The sequence below is a fragment of the Cinclus cinclus genome, chromosome 2, assembly GCF_963662255.1.
Source record: "Cinclus cinclus chromosome 2, bCinCin1.1, whole genome shotgun sequence".
Classification (NCBI taxonomy): Eukaryota; Metazoa; Chordata; class Aves; order Passeriformes; family Cinclidae; genus Cinclus; species Cinclus cinclus.
Genome location: NC_085047.1, coordinates 18,546,735 through 18,558,904, shown reverse-complemented (window position 1 = coordinate 18,558,904; position 12,170 = coordinate 18,546,735). Strand labels below are relative to the sequence as shown.

At 37.0% G+C, this 12,170-nt stretch overlaps 1 protein-coding gene across 6 annotated transcripts in view; it reads right to left on the bottom strand.

Moving 5' to 3' along the window:
• Positions 1–12,170, bottom strand: part of CBLB (Cbl proto-oncogene B) — a 122,699-nt gene that overhangs the window by 31,699 nt on the left and 78,830 nt on the right. For all 6 annotated transcript variants that reach the window (XM_062512111.1, XM_062512137.1, XM_062512119.1 and 3 more), the window contains 4 exons: positions 8,834–8,955; positions 6,576–6,713; positions 5,000–5,087; positions 2,578–2,709 (listed from right to left, as the gene is read on the bottom strand). In XM_062512111.1, the coding sequence (XP_062368095.1) occupies positions 2,578–2,709; positions 5,000–5,087; positions 6,576–6,713; positions 8,834–8,955 (480 nt within the window). The remainder of the gene's footprint in view (positions 1–2,577; positions 2,710–4,999; positions 5,088–6,575; positions 6,714–8,833; positions 8,956–12,170) is intronic.

Sequence of the window (12,170 nt, the reverse complement as noted above, 5' to 3'; positions counted from 1 at the left end):
GAGAGATGATTTTGCAGTTTTTTGGATGAACTGTATCACAAGGCCAGGTAAGCATAAATTATGTCTCCTGATATCATTTGCAGCATTAGTACTGGATTTTCATTTTGTATGGAAAGACACATCTACTCTACTTTCAGCACAATAAGTACAACTAACTAGTCAATTTTACCACCTCAGAAAACATCTTCAAATGATATGGTCCTCCTGAAGTAGCCATGGTCAAGTAAACAGAAGTTCTCCCCACTCTATACAACTCCTTAAAGTTTCATTTTCTAAAAAAAAATAATCAGTGAGGCAGAGAGCTTTTAGTTTTCAAGGCTTTCTTGGACCTGTATTCTGCACTAACAATTTCCATCCTTTCTTTTAAAAAGCCTTAGTAACGAAACACATCAGCAGATGCATATTCAATAGTATGAATATATATCCGAGATATCTACATTAATATACACACTTGTCCATGCCCTCAGAAAGGTTATTTAGAGCATTATGAACCTCACAATACAGCCTATATGCCCATATGCTTTTAGAAAACATGCACTTTTCAGACAATAGATTTCTGTGGTGTAAAATGACATTTTACTCCTGTTGCATAGTACAAAATGGAAACAACCAAATCTTATTTGAGAGACTGAGCCCCATAAAGGGGAACAGCTCAATCATCTTTAGTATTCTATGCAGACCTGACGCTGCTTACTCAATTTTTTTCTGCTTACAGAAAACATCTGTATTGGATCTCTTGAGGCACGCCTAACGAGCCATTATGCTGCCAATTAAACAACCCACCAGAAGCTCACAACAGCTGATGCTGTTACAGTGTAATACTTCTTCATTGCCTCACTAATTATACAATAGTTAAATTTGTAATGAAGTCTGAAATGTACCTGACCAATTACAGCTGGTAGCTATGTTCTGATGAAACCTGGTGCATTCAAACAGAATGAATTTTAGACTGAGCCTAAAATGCTTTGTCACTGTCTGCCTGAAGCCCTGTCCTACAGCCAAGCACTGAGCACCTCAGCTTCTCAAGTCTCCAGAATCAGAGCACACACTGGCCCAAGACTGAGACATGCTCCTACCACACCACGAGACACCCAACAACCAGAAATACAAAGATTTCAGTCCTTCTGCTCAGCCCTGTCAGCTAAGCCAAAAACAAATGAACAAGCAAACAAAACCAACAAAACTACAGACCCCTCAGAATTTTTCAAAATTTTTTAAGTCAATGATTTTTGTGGTCAGACTTCTATGTCTGTCATTCAAAATGAAACTTGAAAGAACAGAGAAAGGGTACTCCTGAAATGAGAAACAATGTTCCAGCTCAGCAGCTGCTTAGTAGTGAAATAAATATCCTTTCATGGGTATGCCTCAAATGGAATTTCCTCAGAATTTCTGATCTATGGCCAATTTGAAAGATTTGTGACTGGAACAAACTTAAATTTTGCAAACACAAAATTGGAAACTGAGAGTACTTCTCTTTCAAGAAACCTTTATTGCTAATGGAAGAAAAACTCAAATGATACTTCTGATATATTGTGTAGGTTTGCCTGAGTCTTTCTTAATAATGGAGAAAATGTCCTAATTAAAAAAGGAAAATTATAGTACTTGAAGACATGCCACAAATGTAAGAGTCAAAACACATTGATGGAGGTGTACTCATTTTAAACAGGTCCAAAATGAACTAGACTCAAGGATTCTTTTTACTCTTCTCACTACATTTGTAACCAAAGACTGAATATTAAATATGGAACTAAGTCCTCTCTGAGAACTGGATGAACTTTACTTCTCCCCATAAAATATAGATACAAAAGAAGCAGGGATGGTGCACAATTGTAAAGAGGAATGATCTCAGCTTCTGGCTCTACATCTTAGGTCAACTGCCCAGAATGAAAGATAGCCATCCTTCCTTTTTCCACAGCCTGGTGCACCCATGAACAAGATGGACAAAACACACCAATGTGTAACCAGGAAGTCTCTAGGTTTTTTTGGATGTTCCATAAACAACTTGGAGAGAAGGGAGTTTCCCCTCCATTCAATCTCTTAATCCAACAACCATCTAAAGCCATCTAGGTGTTTCAGTGCTTCGCATGTTACTAATGTGAAACACAGGCATCCTAAAAGCTTAATTTTCCACAGGTCAATTCATTCACAGGTCACCTCTACTACTGAGTGAATCCTTCTCTCACCAAAGAGGTCCCTTCTCCTTATAAAATGCTGTCTAGTCAGTTATCCATTTCCAGCAGCTACATGTCCTCTTTATGCCTTTCAAATACATCATGAAGTGACCTGACTGAATTGGCACCAAATGCCCATTTTGTATTGTCTGAGTAGGTACTGCACTCAGGAAATAGTTTCCACTCAGCAGCAGTCAGCAAATGGCCCTGGCAAGACGACAAGTCCAGATTGCAAAAACTTCTGGAGCTTTATTTTTCACAGATTTCTGATTTGAAAAATGTGGAAGTTTTTAATTTTAAATATATACATCCTTGCACTTGGAAAAGTAAACACATACCCACACTGTAAATAAGAACGCAACAGAGAAGTACGTCCTCTTCCCCACCAACTAAACTATGACAGTACCTGCCATGCTGTAAGACAAGAAGTGCACATAAGGTGTCCACAAGGCTCTATCTTCACATCCTTGTCATTCTCTGCACAGATTTTACACAGCTGAAAAGTGGAACCCATTTCACAGTACAATTCATACTGTTCCTGTAACAAAAGAAAGTCAAGCGATTATTTCTTTCCAGTGATTTGATATTTGAAGAATACACTTCTCCAAATGCTGTTTTTCAGCCTGCTTTATTTCTTAACCAAGGAAACTCTTGATACTGATCTACCTAAAAGCCACAGTGCTACTGAAGCAGCTTACATTTTTGCTTCTTCTGTGATACTACAATTCATGTCAAAAAGTGTTTAAAATATCTGTGCCTATCAGGTTTTGTACAGACTTGTCACATGTAACTGCTAAGCAAGGCACACATCCTGCATTTCTTTGGTTGCAGCTAAAAAGGAAGAAAATGAACACATGGTTCTAAGTAAAAATTAAGTGATGAATGGGAAAACTGGGATTTCCATCTCTAGATATGAGTTTATGACTAAGAAGATTATTGGATTGAAATCTGACAAGCAAGAGGGCTTTTCACCTACAGCAAGGATGTTGTACAGCAGTATGTTAAAGTACACAATCCTCGTAAAGGAAAAATGGCAAGAACATCCTGCAGGATAACTTGGCAACAGTCATGCAGATTATTCAGTACTTTGCATCCTTACAAGACCAACAGGAAGGTAGAACACCACCATTAGAAGGAATAAAAAACAGACAAAACTCAAGTCCAGAATAGTCTTCTAGAATTAGTTATTGTTGGGGAACTGACAGTTAAATGCATTTGCATTGAAAAAAGCATTTTTAGCCTTGAAAAACCAAATTTTGAAAGCCTGAAGTACAATCCAGATCACAGGAAAATAAGCAGCTACTGCCAAGTAAAGTGAGGGGACATGAGGTTAAGAAGAAGAGAAAACAAAAGAGAGGGTTTGTATCTGCAGCTGCAGTCAGTGTACTAAAGATGCTTATGGTGGAGCTCTAGCAAAGAACCTATCTGCAACAATCTAGCCCTGCAGCCACTTTCATACCATCTTTTCATTGTTTAAGCAGGTATAGTAACAACTTTAAACCTCTTCAGGTATGTATTATTTAAGGCAGATTGACATAGTTCAGACTCTGTTGAATTACCATCAGAATTAGCTAATAATGTCCTTGTAACTACATGTGCAGAAACAACTCTATTCATCCAATGGATTCAAAATAAAATATGAACGACTTGTGAAGAACAAGGTAGTCATTGACCATGTGCTGCTTCTCCTTTCTTTGGGAAAAAGTGAAGATATGGGCTGCAGCATTGCTCTACACATCACAAATACCTGATTAATCTCCATTACTCTTTCATTATTATCTTCAGACTGGAGGGAAAAGATGGAAATCAGAGAACAGAAGTATATGGGTTTTCTTCAGGTAATTGTTTTTAGGAATTCTCTTACTTACAAAAGAGATATAATTGTAATGGTATTTCCGAAAATACCATAGATAGCAAACAACAGTTCTTTTCTAAAATACTTTGGGAGCTGGAATGCATGTAGAGCACCCAGAAGTACAGAAAATTCAGCAGGTCTTCCAGTCTGATTTGAAGAAACAGAAGACTACCTGTAACAGCATAGCTTGTTTCTAGTCTATGGCTTTTCTTTGAAAATATCCTCAAGTCTTCCAGATCTTTTCATCAGAAAACATGCTCTACAGAGTATTCCTTAACCTTCTGGTGTTAATTTCAGTACCATTTTTAATCAAGAATTTGTCTTAGGATGGCTACTTCTTACTACTTGACTACCAAACATCTGCATAATTAATCATATGGTCACTTAACAAGACTATAAACACAACTATATATACTATTTTTCTCTCCAATTCTCTGTAAAGTGACTCTGTTCAGGCATTTAACTACTTCTGTTTTTTTTCTGTAATCTCTCATCCAAGTGGCATCATAGACAAAGAAGAAAGGAGAGAACTGGGTACCCCAAGACTGGTATTTTTGCAATGCATGAACTTTTCCTCCTGGACTTGCCAACCAACTGCACCATTCCTATTCAGGCTTCAAAACTATTATTTGATCCTCTTTTTTTTTTTTTCCTGTATTCCCCTTTGTTATTAGCAAACTACATAAATCTGTTACAAAAATATCAGAAAATCCTTCAATAGATGCTTGAAACACTTCTCACTTGGAAAAGGCTCAGAATAAACAAAACATTCCGAGACATGCCACCTTCATCACCCTCCGCTCTACAGTTTAAAGGATTATTATCCTGTTTTTCACCTAAGTCATTCTGTCAATAACATATTTTTACTCTTATGAACTCATTACTCACATTTTAATAAAAGCTTATTGTTACGGTTAGGTGAGATACTCTGGGAAATGAAGATTACAAATAACTCAAAACTCTGCCAACATACCTGTGTGACTTTTATGTGATCATGTGGTGTGGGCTCACATAATCCTGTTAAATCAGGATTATAACTTCGTCCATCTGGGAAAAGATAGCTGCATCACAAGAAGACTGTTGTAAATACACACATTTATTTAGCCTTAGTAGCTAAATCATACTAAAATTTCAAGTGGGCAGAATAAGTTACAGTAGACATTTACTAAAATAAATCATCTTTCCTCAGCCATCTATTTTATCTTTTGAATGCAACTGAATTGCTACATATTCATTTTGACACATACTCAAACGTATTTATAAAAGCAGAGGAAAGATTTTGACATCACTTGCATAGTTGCCACCAGAAAGCACCTGAGCTTTGATTAGCAGATAACCTTCTAGGGGTTGCTCAAAAGAGTATTATTTCAGATCTTTGTTTCGCACTGAGCTCATACTTCCTAGTGATTTCCCCACTGGGAGCACCATGCTCAGGACTCTTTAGATTATTTCAAGTAAAGCTGATGAAAATAAGGTAACACATTTGTGTGTATCTGCATAATAATATATATGTAATATTATATTTGTCACAGTATTATATATGTACATATCTGTGTATATTTTGACAAGAATCGACACTGGTAAATTCTGATACAGAGTGGACATTAGGCAAGAACTAAAGGGAGCATTTCAGTTGTATGAGAAATAAACAATAAGTTAAATTATTTTACAGCAACCCGAAGTTGTTCCATATTCAGGTTTATGTTATCTGTACCTTGGAAACAGTTTCTTAAAGGTCATATATTTGTAAGTCACATAATGAAAAAGTTACAAGGTACAAAATCATGACTGTGTATAAAATACTCTCAGCTCCAGTTTTTGTTTGCTTAGGTTTTGTCAGAGAGAAACACTACCAATATATGTGTGTTTTTATTACAAGTGTGAAATCAACATACCTGGAAAAAATACTAAATTTTTTTTTTTTAGGCTTGATCAATTGCCTTTCCTTTTTCTTTCATGTTATATATTCACATTTGGTATAGTAAAACATGCATTGCAGTGAAAAGATTCTGACACCAAATATTTGTCTGTTTCTTCAGTCAACCTAGCAAAAATGTACTACTTCTCCATATAAACTTACATTCTCTAATAATTATAAATATTTTCAGTAAACTATTAGAATGTGGAAAATGTTCTGGCTGAACAATACATAAATGCAATTACACAGCTTTCAGATCATTGTCCACAGTTAGACACAGGAGTAACTGGAAGTAGTAACTGTTCAATAAGCTTAAGTGCATTTGGGACTCTTGGGGGGCTATGGGAGGAAGGAGGGATCAATGCAACAGCTGTCTCATTATATTTTCTCATGGAATTTATTTTCTATGAGATATGACTTTGGTTAACTTTCAGTAACTCTATTTAATTGAATTAACTACAAACAAATGGTTTCTAAATGAATTAAATGAATGGTCCATAAACTCTGAAAGAATGCTAACCACCATATACAGATTCTCTGTTTTAAACATCTTTAACTACCCATATAAGCATGATGACAACAAGGAAATCAGGATTTCATAGCCATGGTGGCTCTAAGAATTTGTACTTACAATCCTTCCCGGCTGCCATCGATCAAAGCTTGAAACAGAGGCTTATTGTGAGGTATGGTCTGCAGGATGTTCCCATCACCCGTCACATACCCAATGGCCCACTGGCCCAGGCGAGTGCAACTCAGTCTGAAAATGTAGCTTGATAAAAACAGGATGAAGGAAAAGTCAATGTAATTCAGAGCTCAGCAAAAGAAGTGAAGAGAGCAATTATGGCCTCTGGTTCAGACACTGAATTAGACCCCTGAACATTTGGGTCGGATTCCCAATTCTGCCATGTTCTTTGTATAACCTTAAATAAACCTGCCCCTCCTACACTGTCAGTTTCTCATGATCAGAAATAATCACTGAATAGTTGCCTATTCCCTGCTTTTCATCTGTTTGTGTTTTAGTTCTCAGAGTGAAAGCTGCACATTCACCATGAGCAGTCTCACTCAGACATGTCCATAAACCTCTTCCACAAAAGTGTATGATATTATCCAGTCTCCATAGCTACAACAGACACCTTTTGTGCACATGCAGGCCAGTAACATGAACAAGTGGAAGGAAAAACTTAAAGCATCTTTAGATGCAACAGAAACAGGAAAAATAAAAGGTAACATCTGATCTACTAGAAAATTGTAATTTTGTGTGATCCTGCGGAGGTGAACAAAAGAAATATCACTTCTGTTTCAGAAAAGTCAAGTACTAACTATGCAATTGGACTTAGATTGAAATAATTCTCTGTATTACAGGTGATAACTGGGAGTATGCATAATGTAGACACAGAGCACTATTAGAAGAATAGGAAGATTACAAGCAACAGGATGGGGCATGTATAGAGCTTCTTACTAAAAACCCTATTCCCTTTCATTTCAGACACCATTTCACATGCAGAAACCTCAGTGACAAAAACATCTCACAGCAAAAGACCACAAACTTGATTCTGCATTACAGAACAGCTTTTCTTAATTATGCATCAATATTTCATTTTGTTCCAAACTAATATGAGAAATCAAAGCCTCTCTGAAGCTTGACAGAGCTCTTAAAACCTTCAGTAGAGCTGACATTACCTCAAAGCACTAACTATTCATCTGAACAAAATCTTGTAATTTGTGGGATGTTTTAGTCAGATTAAAGAAGAAATTTCTCTTCATATTCCCTCTTACACACTCCAGCATTTCACCTAAGCAACTCAGAAAGTAATTTTCCAATACGCAATAGAAAACTATCTTCAAAGTAACTGTCTATTTACAGGCAACATAAAAGCTACATGGGGTAATTTCTCTATCACAGCATCAGGATCAATAATAGAGAAAATACTAAACGTATCAAATGCTCTCAAAATCAACCCAGTTATTAGACTTATGCAGTAGTGCCCATGTGTATCAAGCTAAAAATCAGCAGTTTTCTACCAGAACCACAAGAATTTTGTTCATATGTACTTGACTACTAGGGTAACTTAAGGTACAGTATACTATTTACTAAAAGTCAAAAGAAACCAAGTACAGAATATGGGTATAACTGTTGGTAGACATCACTAACCAGCTCCAAAACAATGCACTTTTACTATGTGTACATGTGCTTTTGCAGAAGTTTCAACAAGGAGACATTAGGGAAAAAGCTTCATAACTGTAAGATAAAACTAGTAAAACAAATGGTAAGTAATACAGGATTAAATCCATTAATGATTTTTTTTTCCTAACGAGTGAAGGAAAAAAACAGGAAAACAGTGATATATTGGTAAAAGCTCAGTTTATGCACCACAGAAAAAGTATTTAAAAAAAAATTCTACACGTCACAATCTTTAATCTGACTGATTGATTTTCTAGGTGAAGAGTTTATAACATAGAATGATACGGGCAAAGGAAAAAGAAAGATAAGAAACACAAAAGGAACACAAAATCACAGATTAAATGTATAGCTTGAACATTACCATGAAAGCTGTTGAGTTTTGCTTTACGATCAAGTAAAAAAAACAATGTACATTATGAAAATCAAATTATATTTTAAAATACATTTTTCAAGAATGCATTGCTTATTTTACCTGATTCAGAGCAAGAAAGAAAAAGTAATTTATTTTCAATTTCTTTCTGTTAGTCTTTACATATTTAGACTTCAGTGTGCTAACATGATATTTTTTTGCTTCACTTTTTCAGTGTTGCAGTGAGTGTTAAATAAAATGCAAAAATATGCTAAATAGAAGTATGAACCTTGCATAATTATGTGGGTTCTGAGACAGCAAGTTTATTTGGAAAGCAATATGTAGTAAAACCTCTCACCTTCCAGGTTTGGTGCTGTATTTCTGCAGCCTTGCTTTCACTTCATCGTACGTCAGGAATGCCATGTATCCAGGATGTGTCACAGCTAAGAAGTTCCAATTCCTTAAGATTGACCCCCACGGCTACAAAGAGGAGACAAATGAGTAAAGAGACAGAGCCAGGTAGTTTTGTATTTCTAATAAAACTCAAGTCTGTATGTCAGAAACACCTCAGTGCTTTAGATTCAGCTGAGATCATTTAGGTCTAAATGGTTAAAAGGACTGTCCATACACCAAGTTTTGCAACAAGTGCTCCTTCAAAACGATTACCTCAAGAACACCAAGCACAACTTTTTGGATAAAGATTTTGATGGCCCTGAATTTAAGAGACCATATATTCATAGCTACATAAAATATTAAACATCTTATTTAGTTAGAACCTGGAAAGTATGACTCCATTATGGTTTAACAAAAACACAATTAAGCCTGAGAGGTTCTGAAGCACTTTCATAGTTAATGACAAGTAACACAAATGAATCCTAATAAAGGTCCTAATTTGAGCTGTCATTCCTTTTTTTATTATTCTCTACTTCTTGATTTCTTCAGTCACCATAATGGCATTAAAGCCAGAAAACAATACAAATATTGACAGCATTTCACCTGAGTATTTGCTAACCTGAATAGTAAATGCTCAGAAAACCCTGTGAAACTTGCCTGATTATGCTATCACTTCAAAGAATATGGAACAGTCCATTACTGTAAATGAAGAATGAATTTTTTACGTAGTGGATTAATACAGATACATAAACATCCATTGCCAGCATTTGGGAAGTCAAGAAACTGCTTCTGAAGGGCTTGCAGATTTTTAATCTATTTCTCCGAAGATCAAAGAAGGTGACATTAAGCAGCCCAAAACAAGAGGCTTGTGTTCTATGTGCCCTGCTAATTCCATTTAAAAGAACTTCTAAGGCTAATCAGGCAGAGATGAAATGCCTGTGTGACATGCTTGAGCAGATTATCCTAACAATTCTGCTTGAGAGTGTTACATTTCCCAGGCAAACCCTAAACTAGCCACTACCTAAACACAGATTAATACCTGTTTATTTTTAAATTAATACCTCATCAAAGTGGACGCATCGAATAGAAGACAGGTTTCAGCAAAGAGGCTATAAGAAACCTGAAGTGTTTAAATTGGTTCAAAAGCAAGGAGGGAAAAAAAAAATCCCAGTCCTAGATTCAATACTGCATCCTGCCAGCTCCTTCAATAAGTTCAACAAGGCCAAGTGCAAGGTCCTGCACAGGGCTGGGGCAATCCTAAGCACAAGTACAGGCTGAGTGGAGAATGGATTGAGAGCAGCCCTGGTGAGCAGGACTTGGGTGAGCTGCTGGATGAGAAGCCAGACACAACCCAGCAAGGTGCATTCCCAGTCCAGAAACCACATATGCCCTGGGCTACACCCAAAGCAGTGAGGCCAGCAGGGCAAAGGAGGGGATTCTCAATCTCCTCAACTCTCTTGAGATCCCCTTCAAGAACTGCATTCAGTTCTTGGGCCTCCAGCACAGGAAGGACATGGACTGCTGGAACAAGTCCAGAGGAGGGACAGCAAGATGATCAGGTGGACAGAACACCTCTCCTATAAAGACAGGCTGAGAGAGTTGGGGTTATTCAGCCTAGAGAAGAGAAGGCTCTGGGGAAACCTAGAACAGCATCCCAGTACTTAAAAGGGTCTACAAGTGAGCTGGAGAGGGACTTTGCAAGGGCTTGGAGTGATAGGACAAGGGGGAATGGTTTCGAACTGAAAGACTATGGGTTTAGGCTGATATTTGGAAGAAATTCTTCAGCCTAAGTGTAATGAAGGCACTGGAACAAGTTGCCTAAGGAAGTTGATCCACAGCAGTTCAGCTGATGCCCCATCCCTGAAAGTGTTCAGGTTGAATGGAGCTCTGAGCAATCTGGTCTAGTTGAAGTGTGTCCCTACCCACAGTAAGGAGTTGGAATGAGATTATCTTTAAGGTCTCTTCCAACCCAAACCATTCAAAGGCAAGAACCCATAGCTTGCCTTGTGTACACAGTCTTACCAAAGCAGAAGTGCTAAATGGGACAAGATTTGTTCCCATTTCTCTTCAACTGAAGTATATTCACACCAAAGGACATGTTAACAGTAACAGACTGAAATTTCTGCAGAGCATCCAGATATTCTGCTGTTCTAAACTTCTCTCTGGTCAGGGAGCACAGCACTGAAAGCTGTGCATACATACAATGGGGAGGCAGGGGGAGCAACTTCACTTTCACAGGATCTCCATAAAGCCTAGTCTTGCTTTCTTCTGTGACTAAACACCATCACAAATGCAGCTTTTCTGTAACATAACGCACAGTTGGCAAAACAGTATTTTGATTACTTAATTGGGATTTTCTCTCTGTGGGTGTATGCACATATAGCTACAGAAGCTGTTTAAAAACTAGAGAAGTAAAAATGTAACCTACTGGGAGAAGTTCTCAGACCAAGTTCAGTGCAAGTTCAGTTCAACAGTTGCACAGCTTCTGCACCTAATCTGTTTGGCAAAACATTTCTCTCTGCTTCTTTGCTGAATTAAAAGTTAACCCTTACCAGTCATCTCTCTTTACATGTATCAATACTGCTGATCTTCTAGCACAAGGCACAGTAATGAATCAGACCAGCAGTGTCCTCACAAAGAAAGTAAGTGATCAATATTTATGGTATGATTAAAAAGAGATTACTGACACCATTAACATTTGCAACTGTGACACTGCTTTGACTCAGAACGGATAAGAGATAATCAAAATCAAAACTCTATATACTAAAATCATTAATCCCCTCCTGCCAGATTTTACTATCAACTTCATAATGGTACACTTTCCCACAATAGCAAAACTAGGACATCTAAGCAACAATTAGCACAGGACAATGTGGAAAACAGAACAAACATCAACCCAGAGTTTGAAGTAAAATTGATATTTTGAACATATATCCATCAGGCTAAATAATAATGATATATAAGTATAGATTAGAAAAAGACCTCTGAGATTATGGAGTCCAACTGTTAACCCAGCACTCACTGCCAAGTACCCCAGTAAATCATGTCCCTAAGTGTTTGATAATCCCATAAGTTAAGACACTTTTCCTAATATCCAGTCTAAACCTTCCCTAGTGCAAGCTGTGGCTCTGTACTAGTTTACCACTGTACACAGTAAAGAAAATAAATTAACAAATAAATGGTTGTATACCTCAATGGATTCTATATACAAAAGAAATATCCAAAGTGAGAGATTCAGAAACAGCACATCTAATCTGGATGCAAACTACTACAGTCTTCTATATTGACTAAAATATCTCAAG